Source organism: Chlorocebus sabaeus, chromosome 20 (assembly GCF_047675955.1).
Source record: "Chlorocebus sabaeus isolate Y175 chromosome 20, mChlSab1.0.hap1, whole genome shotgun sequence".
NCBI lineage: Eukaryota > Metazoa > Chordata > Mammalia > Primates > Cercopithecidae > Chlorocebus > Chlorocebus sabaeus.
This window is the reverse complement of record NC_132923.1, coordinates 126,216,321-126,236,690: the sequence shown is the minus strand read 5'-3', so window position 1 is coordinate 126,236,690 and position 20,370 is coordinate 126,216,321. Positions and strand designations below refer to the sequence as shown.

Sequence of the window (20,370 nt, the reverse complement as noted above, 5' to 3'; positions counted from 1 at the left end):
GTAACTGAGACTACAGATATACACCATTGCACCCAGCTATTTTTTTAAAAAAGGTGAGGTCACACTATGTTGTCCAGGCCGATCTTGATCCTGTACTCAAGTGATCCTCCTGCCTCAGCCTCCCAAAGTGCTGAGATTACAGGTATTAGCCACCACGCCTGACTTTTTACACATTTTTATTGAATACCTACTAGGTGCCAGTAGAACCTATGTGTTTTAGGTACTGGGAACATAGCAGTGAATAAAATAACCCCAAATGTAATGGTAGAGTGGGAGGGAGAAGGCAGTAAATAGAATAAAATATAAACATAAGTTGCGTAAGAGCAATAGAGGAGGATTCTTAGGAATTTGCCATTTTAAATCGGATGGTTTGGAAAGGCCCCTCTAAGATAACATTTTGAGCAAAAACTTGAAGAAAACGAGGAAGCAAACCATGCAGATTTCTGCGTAGAAAGAGTTTCAGGAAAAGGGAATGACCGATGCAGAAGCTTGAAGAGGAAGTGTGTCTGGCAAATTCCAGGAACAATAATGGTAGGCCAGGTGGATAACAATGAGAGACGAAGTCACAGCGTTCACAGGAAGTAAGGTTGTGTAGGGCAACATTGTCTTGGTGAGGACTTTGGTTTTACTTTGAGTAAAATGGAAAATCATCAGTGTTTTAAGCAAGGAGTGATACCATCTGATGTAAGGTTTAATAAGATCACCAGGGTGGAAGCTGAGAGACTAGTCTAGTATTAAGATGGCCTCAGATTCCCTGGATATTTTTTGGAAGTAAATCCAATAGAATAGCCTGATTTGTTGGATCTGGATATGAAAGAGAAGTAGAAATTAAGGATGACTCCAAGGTTTTTGGCCTTGTGTGACTAGACGTTTGGAGTTGTCATTAACTAGGAATGAAGCAGTTTGGTAGGGCAAGATTAGGAGTTCATTGTTAGACATATTAAGTTTGAGATATCAGACATCCAATTGGAGGTATCAGGTGGGCAGAGGGATATTTTGAATCAAGTTCAGAGGAAAGATCTGAGCTACAGATATAAATGTAACATTGTTAACTTCTTGATTTTGATAATTATTCTGTGGTTATATACAAGCTGTGGTTATATACAAGCATGAGCTTCCCCCACTCCCACCCCAAATCAAGACATGCTTACTGAAATATTTAAGGGGTAGGGTGTGATGTCTGTAACTTAGTCTCAAGCAGTTCAGGGAAAATAATCGTATAGACAGATCAATAGAGAATAATAAAACAAATGTGATGAATTTAACATTTAAAGAGCCTGGATGAAAGATATATGAGAATTCTTTATACTATACTTTCAGCAACTTTTATGTAAATCAGAAATTATTTCATAACAGAATGTCTTTAAAAAGTGAAGGAAAATACAGCATTTCCAGGCAAACAAAAAGAGAAAAGTCATCACCAGCACACTGTACTGAAAGAAACACTAAAGGAGTTTTTAGGCAGAGAGAAAATAATCTTACATGGAAACATAGAAATGCAGGAAAGAATGAAGAACAAACAAAAGGACACATATCAGTGAATATTGACTGTGTAAAATAAGAATGTCTTTCTTATGGATTTTAACATACATTATAATTGAAATGCATGCCAGTACACGAAAGGAGGGGTGGAGGGAAAGTGTTATATGTGCGAGGATCTTTGGGGGAACAGTAAAATTTCTCACTTATATCACACTATATAGTAAGTAAAGGATATATTGTGATGTCTAGGGCATTGGTTCGCAAGTGTTTTAGTCTCAGGACCCCTTTCACTCTTAATTGAGGATCTCCCATTAGGCAAACATCCAGTAATTATTGTTGCAGACAAGTTCCATTGATGGGTGCTAAAATGAGAAGATGAAAGTTTGAAGAGAAAGAGCGAAGTGTCTTTTCCAAGCTGTGTGTTAACTATGAAAGAAAAGATAGTAACTTTGCAGTAGAGAAATCCATCAGCAACCACCTTGACTACAAGGTAATAGAGGGAAAAACTGAATTAAAAAGAAGACAGGAGAGAAAAGAGAGCACTAAACAGGTCAAAAGGAAAACAAATTGTAATATGAAAGAGATAAACCCCCAAATTTCAGCATTGACGTTAAATATAAATGGAGTAAATACTCCGTTAAAAGTGGTTGGTCAAGATTAGATTTAAAAGACTTGCTGCTTGCATCAGACACAACTTTAGTATAAAGATATTTAAGGATTAAATGTCAAATGATGGAAAAAGATATACCATGCAAACACTAACCACAAGAACCTCGGTACTAATAGCAGACAAGGTGGTCTTAAAAGTAGAGTCAGAAGGCCAGGCGTGGTGGCTCACACCTGTAATCCCAGCACTTAGGGAGGCCCAGGTGAGTGAATCATCTGAGGTCAGGAGTTCAAGACCAGCCTGGCCAACATGGCAAAACCCTGTCTCTATGCAGTGGTGCATACCTGTAATCCCAGCTATTTGGGAGTCTGAGGCAGGAGAATCGCTTGAACCTGGGAGACGAAGGTTGCGGTGAGTGGAGATCGCACCACTGCACTCTAGCCTGGGCAATAGGGCAAGACCCCATCTCAAAACAAATAAACAAACAAAAGTAGAGTCAGAGATAGAAAAATTTCAGAATAATAAAATGGTCAATCACCAACAAGATGAACATTTCAGAATACTTACACACCTAATAAACATAACTTCAATATACATAGAGCAAACCCGGACAGACCTGGAAGGAGGACTGGACAAAACCATCCTCATGGGGCGTTTCAAAACTTCTCTGTCCATGTTTGATAGTACAGACAGACAGAGCAGTCCAGATTCCAACAACACAATGAACAAACTTGCCTTATTACGTAGAACACTGTACTCACTGAAGACGATAAACAAACAAAAAGTGTCCAGTCTCATTCGCTGTCAGAGAAATGCAAATTGAAATCAGAATGTGCTATCCTTCACACCCACCAGAATGACTAAAATGGAAAAGACTGAGAACTCTGCTGCTGGGTGTGGGACAGCCAGAGCTCTCCTGCTCTGCTGGTGGGAGTGTGAATTGCTGTGACCATTTTGGACATTGTTGGCAGTATCTGTTAAAGCTGAGAAGATGTGCACTCTATGATCGAGCATTTCCCCTCAAAAAGTATATCTAAGAATGTTGATAGCAGCATTATTCATAGATGGTCCAAAACTGGAAATAGATACATTCTTTTACTGTATAAGAATACAATACAACAATTTGAATGAACTGTGGCTACGTATAGCAACAAGGATGACTCTCGCAAGCATAATGTTGAACAAAAGGAGCCATTTATCAAATAGTGCTTTCCATATGATCCCACACATATAAAATTCAAAAGCAAGCACACGGAATCTGTGGTATTAGAAGTTAGGTGGTGACTGGGAGGAGACGAGGGATGTTGCCAGAGGCTGTTACTCTATTTTTGGGTCTGAGTGGTAGTTACAGAAGTGTGTTCACTATGGGAAAATTCATTAAGCTATACACTTAAAATGTGCATGCTTTTCTGTATATATTCAATGCCAACAAAAGTTTATTTAAAATTATAATGAGGCTGTGCGTGGTGGCTCACGCGTGTAATCCCAACACTTTGGGAGGCCGAGGCAGATGGATCACGTGAGGCCAGGAGTTCGAGACCAGCCTGGCCAACATAATGAAACCCTGTCTCTACAAAAATACAAAAATCAGGGCTGGTAGCACACTCCTGTAATCCCGCCTTCTCGGTAGGCTGAGGCACGAGAATTGCTTGAACCTGGTAGGCGGAGGTTGCAGTGAGCCGATATGGCACCAGCCTGAATGACAGAGTGAGATTCTGTCTCAAAATAATAATAATAATAATGAGACAATTTTTTAACCTTTCAGAATGGCAAAGATAAAAAGCTTGATAGCGTCATGTAGGCAAGGTTGAGGGAATGTGAGTGGGAAACAGCCTGGAAGAAGGTTTGACAGGTCTTATTAAAATTAAAACTGCACACATCTGAGTCTATTCCTAGGGATATAGTTACACATGAACAAGTGGTATATTCAGGGTCCTTTATTATGGCTTTGTTTGTAGGAGTAAATGTTCAGTAGGGGATGTTAAATAAATTATAGTACTTCCATACCAACCATATAGCCATTAAATAGAATGAGAGAGTTCTGTAGATGCTAATATGGAGTATCCTCCAAGATAACCTAATTAAAAATAGCAAAGCATAGAACAGCGTGTATAGCATGCCATCATTTGTATAAAAATATACATACAGATGTACACACATATGTATACACACATGTGCTTTTTTTTTTTTTTTTTTTTAAAGAGATGGAGTCTCGGCCGGGCGCAGTGGCTCATGCCTGTAATCCCAGCACTTTGGGAGGCCAAGGCGGGTAGATTATGAGGTCAGGAGTTCAAGACCAGCCTGGCCAAGATGGTAAAACCCTGTCTCTACTAAAAGTACGAAAAAATTAGCTGGTCATGGTGGTGGATGCCTGTAATCCCAGCTTCTTGGGAGGCTGAGGTAGAGAATTGCTTGAACCCAGCAGGCTAAGGTTGCAGTGAACCGAGATTGCACCACGGCGCTCCAGCCTGGGTGAAAGAGCGAGACTCCGTCTCAAAAAAAAAAAAAGAGAGATGGAGTCTCACTATGTTGCCTAGATTTGAACTCCTGGACTCAAGTAATCCTCTTGCCTCATCCTCCCAAGCAGCTGGGATTATAGGTGTCCACCACTGTGCCCAGCTACATGTATGCTTTTTATATAAGAAACTTTAGCAGCAGTTGCCCCTGGAGGATGTAACAGGGTGGCAGGTGTGGGAAGGAGACTGACTTTTCACAGTAAGGTGGTCCCCTTTATCCATAGTTCTGCCTCTCACGGTTTCAGGTACCCGAGATGAACCAAAGTCTAAAAATGTTTAAATGGAAAATTCCAGAAATAAATGATTCATAAGTTGTAAATTGTGTGCCATTCTGAGTAGCTTGATGAAATCTCATGCTCTCCTACCTGCGATGTGGATCATCCCTTTGTCCAGCTTATCCATGCTGTGGACGCCTCCACCTGGCAGTCACTTAGTAGCCCTCATGGTGATCAGATCAATGGTCATGGTATCCAAGTGCTTGTGTTCAAGTAAGCTCTCTGTTACTTAATACTGTCCCCATGTGCAAGAGTAGTGATGCTGGCAATTCAGAGATATCAAAGAGAAGCCGTAAAGTGCTTCCTTTAAGTGAAATGGAGAATGCTCTTGACTTAATAAGGAAAGAAAAAAAAATCATATGCTGAGGTTGCTAAAAATCTATTGTAAGAACAAATCTATCCATGAAATTGTGAAAGAGGAAAAAAAATTTGTGCATAGAATGTATAGAATTTTGTATTATCTGCGGTTTCAGGCATTCACTGAGTGTCTTAGAATGAATCCCCCCACAGATAAGGGTGGGCTACTGTATACCCTTTTATATCTTTAGAACTTTATACAATACAAATATTTTTTTAAATATTAATTTTTAAAATAATTGTTAAAAATCCCTTGGAAAAGGTATTCTCTCAGTAAGTCCAGTAGAGCCCACATTTTCCTTCACACTGAAACAGATCTTTGGTTTAATACCAGATGACAAAGTCTGCATCGCATACGAGTGCCAAGCCGTGTGGGAGAAAATAGCCTGTGACACAGTGCTCAGACTGCAAGGGTGTGTGGGAATGAGGTAATGAGGGCACAGCGGGTTCAAACATCCCGTCTTGTGCTCACTGGAAGATGCAGCACTTGTGGAGTGAAATGGTAAGCCTGTCCCCACCCCCACCGGGTGTAGTGCAATTTCCCTCTCTCTCCCCTGCTGAGCAAGTGTAAGTTGAATTCAGAGGGTAAGTTGAGTTCAAGTCTTGGAGCTCCTGGGCTGAAGCAGTCCCCACCTCAGCCTCCCAAGTAGCTGGCACTACAGGTGTGCACCACCATGCCCAGCTAATTTTTGTAGGGTTTTTGTTGTTGTTGTTGTTGTTTGTAGAGATGGGGGTCTCACTGTGTTGCCCAGGCTGGTCTCAAACTCCTGAGCTCAAGCAGTCTGCCTGCCTTGGCCTCCCAAAGTGTTGGGATTACAGGCGTGAGCCACTGCGCCCAGCTGATGAACTGTCTTTCTGCATAAGTCTTTTACTACATTATTTTATTATTTCTTAGAAGCAAAATAATTAAGTCAAAGGTACGAACATTTTTAAAACTCTTGCGATAGAGTGCTGAAGTGTCTTCCAAAGTTTCTCAGTTGCTCTTCCACGGCACCCTCACTGGCATTGGCCATCCTCATGTTTAAAAGCAGTTTTTAATTTGAAGAAATCCAGTCTGAATAACTTTGCCAATACGTCTGAATGATAAGCTGAAAGTCAGAGATGTCAGTGTTACCTTTCAGCTTGAATGAGATTTGGAATATTCCACCCCCGCCCCATGCTGTATAGAGTAGTGCTGAGGAGCCTGGGCCTGGGGTCCGAGCCCGGCCCTCCACCCTGCAGCAGAGAGAGCTCAGATAGGCCAGTTCATGTCTGTGAGCCTCAGGCTCCTCCCCTGTAAATGGGGAGAATCAAGTGCCTTCTTCTGGCACTGCTCGGAGGTGCCACAAAACTGTGAGCCTGCTAACAAAACTGTGGGCCTGCTAACAAAACCGTGGGCCTGCAAACAAAACTGTGGGCCTGCAAACCTTGTGTCGTGCCCCTCGGCGGGTCTGCACAGGGTTAGCGTGGAGCTCAAAGAGTTAAGGATGTAAAGAACTAAAACCCTCTGCTACACGTGGGCTTAATACACTTGGTCGTTACTTTGAGTGAAGAGTGGAAATATGAATGATTTGTGTGTGTGTGTGCGCGCGTGCTTTTCTTTATTTTCCATGTTTTCTGCAGCTGACATGTTATTTTGTTATCTCTATATATATCTATATTATTCTATATACTCTACCTATTATACATTATAGACAGAGAAATAGACAAAACTTATTCAACATAAGAAACTGGGGGGAAGGGGTCCTAGGGAGGCTCCCATTTAACAGGTAGGGAAAATGAGATCTTGCACTCTTACATTGCCTAGCAGAATAAGCACTCAAATATTTATGGATGTGGTTGAGTGCTACATATTTATCTCAATACTAATAATGTTGACAATAGCAACCAATACCAGATTCATTTGAGCTACACAACTAGGTGGTGACAAAGTAATTTATGTATTGACCTATTAGGACATAGCATGTTTTCATGTGTTAATATCAGATTAATGTGAGGACTTGCAAGAACATCTGATGGCTGCATGATAGCTGAAATCTTCAGGAAGTAAGCTGAATGCCAAATAATAGACCTTCTGATCATATGCTTAAGATTCAAGATGTAGAAGAAAACCCCAAAGGAACATTTATAACATCCAGCTGAGTGACTAAAGAGCATGCCCTAGTGCATCAAACTCTTGTGACAAGGTTTTCTTAAAGGAACAAAAAAATCTCCACCTTGATTTGTGTCCTATAGTGGAGTTGTTTCCCAAATCAGGCTGTTTCAAAGAACATATGAGACAGCGTATGGCTAGCCCTCCCATCCCAAAGCAAATGTTTGTTTTGTTGCAGTGATGGAAACATTTCCATTGGTGAAGCAAATATTTAGAGCTGAAAGAAACATTTGGGCAGCCAGGATGTGTCAAAATAGAACAGATGTCTGCCTTTTAAAAACACATTTAAAAAAAAAGCCACCTTGTACTTGGCTGCTGTGGTCGCAGCCACAATGGGTTAAGCAAGAAGTTAGAAATTGTGGATGTCTTTCTGTTATAATCCCAGCTCCTAGGCTTGGCTTTGTATCTTTTTCTGTCATGGTTTTTCTCTTCCAGAAAATGGGGTTAACCATTGTAAGTAATTCTGTTAAGGATCAAGTCTGGTTGGTTCGTTAGTTTTCCCCAAATATTTTCTTTGTTCTTAAATTTATCTATTTGAATCAGAAATCTATTAACAGGGAACAAAATTCGTAAGGCTATGCAGTGAAAAGTGTTCTTCAATCTCTGTTCACCAGTGACTAGACTAGTCCTCTCTATAACCAGTGTTACCAGTTTCCTGTCCTCCTTTTCTTTCAGGTATATACACACTGTGTGTGTGTGTGTGTGTGTGTGTGTGTGTGTGTAGACTTCTCTGTACCCTTCACCTAGTTTTCCCCAATGCTCCCGATGTTCTCTTTGGCTTTCTTCTTTCGGGGGTGTTGATTCTGAGAGTTTGCTTATTTAAAATATGCAGACTGTGTCAAGTCGCAGAGGGCAGCAGGTGTGTCAGGCTGCCCATGCTCCCTGCCCCCTGCCCCTGCCCAGCACAGAGAGCCCCGTGTGGGAATCCAGTTCTGGAGCTCACACGGGCTGTGGGCAAGTCCCTGCCCCCTCTCTCTGTCCCTTTTTCTTGATCTATAAAACAGAAGGAAGAAAAGGAAAAGAACAGGAGAGAAGTCAGATAAACTCCAATTTTTCTTGCAGTTCTGAATTTCTTTCTTTGGTTGTCAAAGGCAAGTTGATTCCTTTTTTTAAACCACCCTTCATGACCTCTTCTGAAACAGGAGCAAGATTTAAGTATCACTAAAAGTGTTTATCAATTTGACTTTTCCATGCATGCACAAACATACGTTTGGCTTACTTGGCATTTAAGAAGCAGAGATTCCTGATTACCATCCGCTTGGTCTTTAGGGACACAGTTTCTTCCCTAGGACCTACTCAGTATACTGTGGGAAGGACTGACTTCTCTACCTGATGCCAAAGACCTGCTGTCCGTGGCAGCCGCAACTATATTAATAACCATTATAACTATGTATTAACTGCTATTAATCCTCTGGAATTGATCAAATATTGAAAATAATGTCTCTTTGTTTTTGTTTCTAACTTAGCAGAGAGGGATTAAAAGAAAAAAGAAAAAAAAATCCTTTAGATTATATAGATCTAAAAATAGACATCATGGATGCTGATTGGAAACCCTCCCAGTCTTTCATATGAGAGATCTCAATTTGTGTTACACAGAGGGGCAGCTCACTTCTGTCTTGTTCACCAGTTATACTACTCCCCAGAGAAGCTCAATAAATTTTATAGGAAAGTTTCCTCCTTATGCGGAAGGAGCTAAGCTCAATGACTGGTGTGTCTGATATAATTTAGGGCTCCAAGGGAGTACGTCTGCCTTGTGGAATAACCTATCAAAAGTAAATGTACAGAAACTTTCGATCTTGGTTGATTTGGCTGTGTCATTGAAACTGCTGAGCACTGGACCCCGTGAACCCAGCCTGTCTGCTTTGGAATTAAACTGCTCCCCCAAACTCGCATTTAATTCGCTGCTCAAATGGCCTTCTGTGTGTGTCACTGGTAGTGGCTTCTGAGCTTGCCTGCTGTTGTTGCATGGTTTCCACCACTAGCCCTTTGAAACCTCCAAACTTGGACTTGGTTGAGTTTTTACATCCCTCTTTGCCTCTTCTGTTGACATTAGGAAAGCAGACCTGCCTTCTCTTTAGGCTTCCAGTGGAATAAACCTGCCAGTTTCTCAGTCTTTCAGCTAGCAGTGAAAGACATTTTGCACTGGCCTTTTTACTCAGTGATTTACACTGGGAGACGTGGCTGGGTGATATCCAGTGTCCTTTTGTCTTTGTGTTTATTTTTCTTCCACATTTAATGTATTTAAAGGATATATTGTCTTTATGGTTCAGTGGGATAAGGAGGGGTTGGTGCAAGTTTTAATGAGAGGTGCCCCAGCTCTCTGTGTTGAGCTGAGAATTATCTTCTTGGTTAGATATCTTTCTTTCTTTCCTTAGGTGGCAGGAGGCAGTGTTTTGCTGCTTTTTGAAATAATGTTTCTGCCTAACGATTTCTAGAAGGATACCGAGAGGACATTCAGCTTCAGGACATCATCAGCAACTTTTTCTCCTGTTGTTTGAACTTCCCTCATTTAAGGAGAGGGAAAAGTCTCAGGTCTTGTTCTTGAATTTACATATCAATATTAAGATGATGGGAACCAGCCCCCCCGCCACTCCCCATCAGATCAATTCTTAGAAAAACTCTTTCATTCAGGGTAATGACATTTGGAACTAGTTTTCTCAGAAACTGTTTTCACTGCTTGGGAATAGTTAATCAGTGGAGGAAAAAGTGTTTGGCTTATTTGCTTAATATTTTAACCAAGTGAATTAGACAGGTTGGGGGGCTGGGGGAGGGGATAAGAAAGTGGGTGGGGGAGGCCCCATAAACAAGGTGATATATAATATTTTTTTTGTTCTCCTTTTAAATAAATACCGATCAGCTTTATGTTCAGAGACAATAGGAGCCGTTGGCTTAAATTTGCAGTTTACTGTATTTATGGCTGTAATATCAAGGTGCTGCCGTCGTAATTTCATGCCCCAATGAGAAGAGCAAGGTCGAAGCAAATGCTTCCATCGGCATCTGCTAACACACTAACTCATAAACAAGGCCCGGCTGGATCAGGTGGCACGGAATAATACAGGCTAATGAAATACAGCACAGCTTTCCATTACTGTTAGTTTTTACAGTGTCGTCATTACGTGTAATTTATGTTTAAAAAATTCAATTTTATACAAGGCACTGGGAAATAGGGGTCTTCAGGTCATCCCACGACTTTTAGAGGCTCTGAGAGTCCTTATTGTACTCTACTGTTCCAACAAAATGTTCATAAAGTAAAATAAAAATACCCTTTTCCCCTTCCCCTCCCTGAACCTTTTCTGAGAGAGTTGATTTTTTCTTTTAATTTGGGGAGTATTTTTAGCCAACTGTCTTCTCTGCCTCATCTCCTGCCAGAGTGTGCCGGGGCAGATAACTTAGTTGTTCTGAGAGAGGTGACCCCCTCTCAGTGTCTGTGAGTCCCAGATGAATTGGCCAAGTCCTAGAAATAGAGGGGCTGTGGAGCGGGGAGGAAGAGGTCTCAGTGACCAGCCCTTGACTGCCACCCTTTGCCGCTGGCCCCTTGGCCCTGTTCCCATGATCCCAGTCAGACGCCACATTTTTATAATAAAACTAGGGCTAAGCAGGAAGGCGCTGGCAGGAGTTCATTACCTTGCTTATTTTCAAACTCTTCCTAACCCTTCTGTCCTGGTTGTTGTTTGACCTGAAAGATGAAGAGAACACTGCTGTCTCCTGTCATCTGTCTTTCTGCTTCACCTGCATAGGGCCAGGCCCCATGGCAGTGCCCAGCGGTCACTGGGGACAGTGCTGAGGTTACTTATCCTGAGAAACCCTTGCATGGCCTGTCCCGCAGAGAAAAGACAGCCCTTCCGGGTCCCTGGTTTGAGTCGTGGGAAAGGACCCTAGGGCATCACAATCACAGCCAGTACCCTGCAGCTCACAAAGTCTATCAGTTTGGTTTTGTTTGCATTTGAACAGAAACCTTGAGAAAAAGAAAGCAAATTTGTTTATCTTCTAGGGGATAAAAATAGGCAAGTATGGCAGCCCTGCGGCCATGCAGGTCCGACACTGCAGCAGTGACACCAGGCTTTTATTAATCAATAGGATGTAGCTCTCTTGTTCTGTCTTTTGAAAAAAAGCCCACCCTGGAGAAGAGATGCTTGGCCCAGCTCCTGCATAAGGGCAGGAGTCATCTCCTGGTCCGGGGAGCTCTTCTGGAGCCTTTTGCCAGTAGATTCTAGAGAACTGAGAGAACAAGAAGTCCGCCCCTACTCTGGGCACATGGAATCCTCCTTCAGAGAGTTTGGTTTGAATTGAGAGCTCTCAGTTTTGCATATCAGGCATCTATGATGTGAAAAGATGAAGTGGCCTCTACCTGTCAGAATCAGCCCACACCCTCTTCGCCTCCCCTCCTCTCAGAGAAGCTCCCTTGTCCCTTTCTCCTCCTTCTGACTAGAGCTAGTGAGTGGAGAGAGTAACTGAATGGGAATTTCTTAGTGTTATTCTCTATCAATAATATATTTTAATTGTCAGTGCTGTAGACTGGGTGGCTGGGGGTTGGGGAGCTGGTAGCTCTTGAAAATCACCAAGTGGCAGAAAAGAAGTTATAGGAAGAACATCTAAAGGCTTGGTGCTAGTGGTATCAGGTAATGCATGTTGATGCCTCAACTAAAAGAACATTTGGGGCTTTATGAAAATTGACAATTCTTCCAAAGGTAGCAGCTAAAGGAAGACTTAGATGAATAGAGGAGGGAGGAGGCTTGCAGGACGGCGAAGCCCTTTGCTTCCAGCTCTCTGCCTGCTCAGCCATTGCTCCGTCCCTCTGCGGTGAGATTATTCCTCGCAGATAGCAATCAACTGGAAGGAAGTGTGTGTGTCTAATTTGCATGAGATTATTTAAAACAACCAAAAAAAAAAGGTCTGCATTAGTCAGGGTAATGGTAAACAACGCAAAGAGAGATGCCTTTTATAATATAGCCTGTGCCTCAGCTTTCAGAGCCAAATATAATTCACTTACAATTGGCAGTTTCCTTTATTATTCCTTTTAACCTTTTGGATTCTGCAAGGTCTCAATCTAAGCTCAGCAGTTTGTCTTGGCAGGGGTAGGAAGGATGGGGCTAGGGCACCTGGATGTCCTATGTTGGCTCCATGGCAGCACTTTGACCCTGAGGGCAGGGTCATCACAGCACCAAGAGCCAATGACTGGGCAGATAACTAGTTGTGATCTGGAGACAGGTGGGTGTTCCCACTCAGTCTCCCTAAGTTCCAAATGAATCACCTGAGTCCTGTAAATGCAGTCCTGAAGCCGGCCAGCTCTGCCTAAGGTGGGGACATTCCAGAGGAAGATGACACCCAGGGAAGTCTGTGACAGGCATTTGGACTTGATTTGGGGTTAGAATATTAGAACGAGAACAAGACAAGGACATTCTATCTTTTCACTCTAGTATTGTTCAAAAAGCTGTCCAGGTATCATTTACAGATAGGAGCCAGGGGTTAAGTTCCTGTGTTGTTTCAATGTAGCCCCAAAACAATATTCACTGACTCCTTCCTGTAGATGAGAGTGGTGGGGTAGGGAGAAGAAAATGTAATCCTTCTGTGAAGCTCTTTAACAAGACTGAAGACTTAGGACATAGTTTGAATCTGTCATTTGATGTTTTGTAACTCTGGTGTAGTGGAAAGTCACTGGGCTGAAGAGGGAGAGCCTTGAGTGCCCATCGCATCACCACTCTCTACAAGTAGGATGTGGGGCATTGTTTTTACCCTTCTTGGGCCTCAGGTTTCTTATCTGTTAAATAAGGGCAGTGACCGGGATAATGGCCTGGCTCTGAATATGATTCAGTGAGATTGTTAAAACGCTTATTTTTTAAAAGAAGAGAAAGGATTCATTTACCATAACTAAATCAAAATCCTGACTCTTCCAGAGAACCAGGGATATCAGAATTTCAGCCAATATAAATTTTGAGCCTCAAATGATAAGATCTCTGAAAAACAAGAGCTTGGAAGGAAGTACTGATGCCCTTTCAACTGTGGTCTCACTAGTGGGCTCGGCTGCGATAATGCAAGAAACATGTTTTATTAGGAAAATAGGCTTCATAAAAGCTCAGGGCCAGAGGGCAGAACTACGGGCAGGGAGTCCTGTCCCTTTAACCAGCTCCGGCTCTTAGGGCCGCAGCACAGCCTGTAGCTTACTGTATATTTCCCCAGTGTTAAACATTATTGTACTTGTTTATATTTGAAAGAGCCAAAAGGGAAAATGAGAATGCAACTGAATGCTCCTTTTGGGAAAATTATCCTCATTTGCAGCCAGCGGCTGACAAGGCACACGAACCACCAGGTTTATAAAATTCCGTAGCGTACCAGTGACCATCAGCCTGTGCTGACATCGCAGATGCTGCTTGCTTCTCTAATGGCTGATTATGAACTGGTTAAAACAATGTCTTTCCCACTAGGGCTCCAAAAGGGGTTCCCCTTCTTATTTAGTAGGAGCGATCGGCAGTTACTACGCAAGCTGGAACCCGACAGGCACAAACTCAGGGTGGGTGTATTCTCTGTTGTTGCCTGGTGTGCCTGTTGGTCCCGTCCCTGTTCTTCTCGGGAGGTGAAATTATGGGTAAAGCAGTCCCTTTGCAGCAAGCACCCCCTCTCTAGCTCCACTGTACTGACGTTCAGCTTTTGTCTTTGGAAGGTGGTATGTGATGCGCTATGAACCCTGGAAGCATTTTCATCCAGCCCACCAATCTTTTGAAAGCATGGTGCTATCAGGGCAACCCGGTGGCTCTTCAGACTTCCCAGTGGTGTGGCCATGCCTGCCCTTGGCCAGCTCCACTGTGTGAAGAGGGTAAAGAGGGGAACAGCTGCAGTTTTAAATGGGGACAGTCCTCAAATCCTCAGCACAGAGAAGGGAAAAAAGAGTCCAGAGCTGTTTAGAAAAGTTTGGGCATTTTCCTTTGACCGGCTGTGGTAGGGCATGAAAAGTTTGAGGGGTGGCTGTAGTCAACTCACATGCCAGTATGGTGCAGGGCAGAGCTGTGCTTTAAAGCATTAATCTGCACCATCTATTACCCCCTAGGCACAGAGTATGAGGCACCATGCTTTTGAAGATGCTGATCCTCAGAACCTCCTTGTACTTCATCTACCCCCAGAGGCAAATATACCATGCTGTGGGCCTCTAATGGAGAGCTGCCGACCAGATGTGGAAAAGCTCTCGGCTCTAGTTTAAAAGCTCTGTGTTGCGGCTTGCTTGGATGTTGGGATTCCCGGAACAGCACGGGCCGGCCGAGTGGTCTTTTGCAGGCTAGCAGTGACCTCCCACCTGCTTTTCCCACTCTCAGCAGCTGCAGCGCCTCTGTACACACAGCTACTTCCTGAGCTGGCCCCGTGCGACCACTCCTTTCATACTTCAGCGCCACATTTCGTTCTGTTCTTTGGGTGGCTTGGGGCTCTCTTCCTCCTCCCAAGAGTCAGTGTCCCAAATTGGCTCAGACCCGGTGGAAATATCCCAGCTGTGTCCCCACTGGAAATGCGGCCTTCATGGGTTTTCATTTGCCTTTTATTCTTCTGTGGGCAAATCCTCACCCCATGGCATAGCCACTGCAGATGGCGCCCTGCTACTTCCTGATGTCCCATGTATGGTGTGGTTCAGAATGTTGGGAGGATTTTAAAAAGGGAAAAGAAAAACTAGCCAAAGGCAATACAGGCAGCATATGATAGGCTAGAGTAATAATCATCTGAAAGTTTGGGCCTGGCCTTGTTTTGATCTGTTTTCTTGTTTTATTTTCTTCTTTACATTCTATATCCCATTCATACTAATCACAGTCAGTCCTGATTTTTCTTTTTATTTCTGCATTTGTCATAAAATAAAGCAAATTATTCCCGTCTTCAGAAACGATCTAGACTAATTAGTCGTCTCACCCAATAATTAGTTTTTTGTTTCCCTGTCTGTTTTCATGCATTATTGTTAGTTTTTTCCCCTCTTTTTTTTAACACCATTACAGATTAAAATGAGCCACATTTGCAGTTGATGGTATCTGTTTTCGGGGGAAGAATGGAGAATTGCAGTACGGAGCGACTTCAAAAGCAGCAATAAACTCAAGGATAAATTAAGGAAATTGAATGAGCCACATTTGGAAGCAGTGTTGAGGCTAATATTCTGTCGCTTAAGGTTAAATTGCAACTGAGAGAGGTTCCGGAGAATCTGAAATCGGGGAGGCAACTTACTAGGATGCGAGGCATTCTGTGGCTGTAAAGGTCTTTGCTCAGTGAAGATTCTGTTGCAGCTATGGACACTGGCAAAAGGTACTCACCTGCAATGATGTCCTCTTCTCCCCAGGACTGACAGATGAAGAGATTGATATGGCCTTCCAGCAGTCGGGCACTGCTGCTGATGAGCCTTCGTCCTTGGGCCCAGCCACACAGGTGGTTCCTGTCCAGCCCCCTCACCTCGTATCTCAGCCATACAGTAAGTCACCCGCTCAAACGCCTGCTTAACCTTCGTTGGGATTCAGGACTCTGGCCAGAGGGCAGTGTTTTGTATCTCCCAGACTTAGCAAACCGGGAGAAACTGGGAGCGGCAGAAAGCTCTTGGGTTTTTCCCAAGGAATGTGACACACCTCAGTCTTCTAGACAAACTTTTTAAAATATGTGACAAAGGTTTAAGAAGAGACAAGGGATCAGAATAAATGATTTTATTGTTGTTTCAGGTATTTTGGTTACATGCAGAAAACCCGTACAACTATTTATTGATTCTGTTCCCATCTCCTCATACCATTGCTTTTGAATGTTACTGTTTCACTAAAAACAACGTGAACATCTGACTCATGGGTGCATTCTTGTTTGCTCACTGCAGTAACCTGTCTCCCAATTTTATTTTTTTAAGTTAATATTTGTAAGTTTAGGTCAGCCTCCATTTCCCTCCCTCCTTTGTCCTGGCTATACCTTGTACATTCATGTAGTAGCAGTCTGTTAGGGAATTTCAGGTTAAAACATAAAGGTCCTTTTTGAATGTTGCTTTTAATTATTATATGAGATCATGACCCAAGAGGGGTCTTCCGTTGTTCTTAAATGAAAGCTACTATAGGAATAAAGTTTCTTCAAGCGAGTTATCAATGCATACCTCCAAAATGCTGCCAGAAGCCCTCCTTGAAATCACTTATAAAAAGTTTAAAAAGGCTAAAATGGACTACAAAGCTATGGAAAATAGCTCCATTTTGTTTCTTTAATGAAACTCAGCATTGGGCTGGGCACAGTGGCTCACACCTGTAATCCCTGCACTTTGGGAGACTGAGGCAGGCAGATCACCTGAGGTCAGGAGTTCGAAACCAGCCTGGCCAACATGATGAAACCCTGTCTCTACTAAAAATACAAAAAATTAGCCAGATGTGGTGGCAGGCGCCCGTAATCCCAGCTACTCAGGAGGCTGAGGAAGGAGAATCGTTGGAACCCGGGAGGTGGAGGTTGCAGTGAGCCGAGATCGTGCCACCGCACTCCAGCCTGGGCAACAAGAGTGAAACTGTCTCAAAAAAACAAACAGGCCGGGCATGGTGGCTCACGCCTGTAATCCCAGCACTTTGGGAGGCCAAGGCGGGTGGATCACTTGAGGTCAAGAGTTTGAAATGAGCCTGGCCAACGTGGTGAAACCCTGTCTCTACTAAAAATACAAAAAAAATTAGCCAGGTGTGGTGGCGGGCGCCTGTAGTCCCAGCTACTTGGGAGGCTGAGGCAGGAGAATGGCGTGAACCTGGGAGGCAGAGCTTGCAGTGAGCTGAGATCAAGCCATTGCACTCCAGCCTGGGTGACAGAGCGAGACTCTGTCTCCAAAAAAAAAAAAAAAAAAATTAGCCATGTGTGGTGGCATGCGCCTGTAATCCCAGCTCCTCCAGGGGCAGAGGCAAGAGAATCACTTAAATCCAGGAGGCAGAGGTTGCAGTGAGCCACGAGCACACCACTGCACTCCAGCCTAGGTGACAGAGTGAGACTCTGTCTATAAATAAATAAATAAATAAACTCAGCATTGGATCTGTAATCTCTCAAAATGCCTTTTCTATAATTGTCATTTTAATTGTTATTCTCAGAAGTTTTATTTTTTCAAAAAATGATTTAAAACTGTTAGATATCAGATTTTAAGGCCAGGCATGGTGGTTCATGCCTGTAATCCCAGCACTTTGGGAGGCAGGCAGATCATGAGGTCAGGAGTTCAAGACCAGGCTGGGCAACAAGAGCGAAACTCTGTCTCAAACAAACAAGCCGGGCACGGTGGCTCACGCCTGTAATCCTGGCACTTTGGGAGGCCAAGGCAGGCAGATCACTTGAGGTCAGGAGTTCGAGACCAGCCTGGCCAATGTGGTGAAACCCTGTCTCTACTAAAAATACAAAACATTAGCTGGGCGTGGTAGCAGGCGCCTGTAATCCCAGCTCCTCGGGGGGCTGAGGCAGGAGAACTGCTTGAACCCAGGAGGCGGAGGTTGCAGTGAGCCAGAGTCGCGCCACTGCACTCTAGCCTAGGTGACAGAGCGAGACTCTGTCTCACAGAAAAAAAATAAGAAAAGAAACTCAACATTGGATCTGTAATCTTTCAAAATGCCCTTTCTGTAATTGTCATTTTAATTATTATTCTCAGAAGTTATATTTTTTCAAAAAATGATTTAAAACTGTTAGATACCAAATTTTAAGGCTGGGCACAGTGGCTCATGCCAGTAATCCCAGCACTTTGGGAAGCCAAGGCGGGCGGATCGTGAGGTCGGGAATTCGAGACCAGCCTGGGCAACAAGAGCGAAACTCCATCTCAAAAAAACAAACAGGCCGGGTGCGGTGGCTCACACCTGTAATCCCAGCACTTTGGAAGGCCAAGGCAGGCGGATCACTTGAGGTCACAAGTTCGAGACCAGCCTGGCCAACATGGCAAAACCCTGTCTCTGATAAAAATACAAAAATTAGCCAGGCATGGTGGCAGGTGTCTGTCTTCCCAGCTACTCAGGAGGCTGAGACAGGAGAATCGCTTGAACCCAGGAGACGGAGGTTGCAGTGAGCCGAGATCATGCCATCGCACTCCAGCCTGGGCGACAAGAGCAAGACTCTGTCTAAAAAAAAGTGTTAGATATCAGATTTTAAAAGGCATATTTTAAAATGACAGATTTGTTTTGATCCCCCAGCACCTGGTCTGAAGCTACCTTCTTTCCCTCACCTCAGCACTCCTTTCATCCAGCTCAGCTGCAACCAGGCAGGTGTGATCTTGGCGGTAGAGCCAAAAAGGCCTTCCCTTCTCCAGACTTGCTGAAGAGCCAGCCAGTGGGTTGGAATCTGCTGTCTGTGTTACGGATCTTATTTAGAAATCTCCTCCTTTGGCTGTCCACACAAGGCTGAATGGGGGAGGCCGGGGGTGTGTGCTCAAGTGTGTCAGTCTGTCAGTGCCTTGCCTGGGTGACCCACTGCAGGGAGTGGTGAGCCTTGTCCTGTATTCGGGCTACTGGGTTAGCACCTGTGACTTGTCAGCTTGGGGCTCCTTTCTCCTTCCTGGCCAGCATTTTTTCCAATCCATTGTAGTTGCTTTTTCACATAAAGCTGACTTTTATGTGCTTCTTTTTAACCAAAGGCTGAGTCTCCACACTTTTTCTTTAGTTGTGTCCCTGGGCCCAGTCATGTAATGGGATTTGTTGATGATAGGCATTGGCAGCTGGGGTGCAGAATTTTCTAAGATGCACATCTGTTCTATTCCAGCTGTTTCCTCCAGTGGCTTAATACAGAACAGGTCTCTCGGCTACTTGGAAACTTCTTACTCAGAACAAATTGTTCTGGTCGATCACAGAGTTGGCCTAAAACGTCATGTGTTCACCTACTGTCGATAGACACAAAGGGTTAAACTGCTAGTCTTTCTGAAAGAGGCAAAAGAGTGGGATGGGGAGGGGCAGTTCAGTCATTTAAATCATTCTCATGTCCAGATCGTTCTGAGAAAAAGCATTACATGTTGAGGTATATAGGTAGGAATATTTTTAAGAGCCTCCCAGCCCTGAAAGTAAAATACATGTTCTTAGACACAGACTCCTTCCTGCTTTGACACTAGTATAAAAACAATGGTAATGATAATTTTAAATACCTGAAGTTTTTAGTTGTCGTCACTGAGCTTCATTCTTCTCGTCCCGTTACACTGCTCTTCTCAGCTCCGGGGGTCACTCTACCTCTTCACTTCTGTACTTTTGCCAAGAGGTGTCAAAACTGCTTTAAAAAAAAAAAAAGCTTGATTTTGATTAATATAGAGAAACAAGACTTTGCCTGACTGATAATAAAACTGATAAATGACATTTGAATTACTTGTAGCGGTAATTTATTACATAAAATATCTTTTATTTGACATGCGATTAGTTGCTGGAAGCATCACTCAATCTGACTAGTTTAAACATGCTCTAAAATGAACCCCAGTAAAAACCAGGGCTGTCTGCTGCTGGCGTTATGAAATATACTAATCCTGGAGTGAGGGAAAAATCTGACTTTAAATATTTAAATGATTAATTGGGTTTATATATTTTTTTTACCTTTCTAACCCCCTTAATTACAAGCAAACTCAGGGGAGTTTCTGAACTAGGTGCGCAATCTGCATGCTTATCACTGAGGCATTGTCTGCGTCTGGGAGGGATTTATGGCCTCCGTTCATGTGTGTTCCTGCCGATTTTACATCTAGATCCCCAGCAGCCCTTTCCTTCCCATTTCTTGGCTTTTTACGGACATTCCATCTCTGAGCCCAAGCCTAGAAAATGGGATCCCCTGGGCCTAGCCCCAAACACTCAGGTCTCAGGGTAGGGTAGCTTTTCCAAGACCACCCCAGGGAGCCCAGTGCTCTTCACCTTTGAACTTGCTGGCCCACCTGCTCAGTGGCAGGTGTGCCACTGGATGCCTTTTTTGGCATCTCTGTTCTTTGGTGAATGTGGTTGACTTTGAGGTGTTAGCAAATGCCAGTGTTGGCAGAGAGAATGTAGAGACCTGCCCGAATAGTAACAGTTCAATTTCTCAGTATTTTTATTAACCGTCTACTATACACTC

At 43.5% G+C, this 20,370-nt stretch overlaps 1 protein-coding gene across 1 annotated transcript in view; it reads left to right on the top strand.

The window, feature by feature from the left end:
* Positions 1-20,370, top strand: part of PEX14 (peroxisomal biogenesis factor 14) — a 157,483-nt gene that overhangs the window by 110,908 nt on the left and 26,205 nt on the right. The window contains exon 4 of the mRNA XM_007980588.3: positions 15,671-15,799. Within this exon, the coding sequence (XP_007978779.1) occupies positions 15,671-15,799 (129 nt within the window). The remainder of the gene's footprint in view (positions 1-15,670; positions 15,800-20,370) is intronic.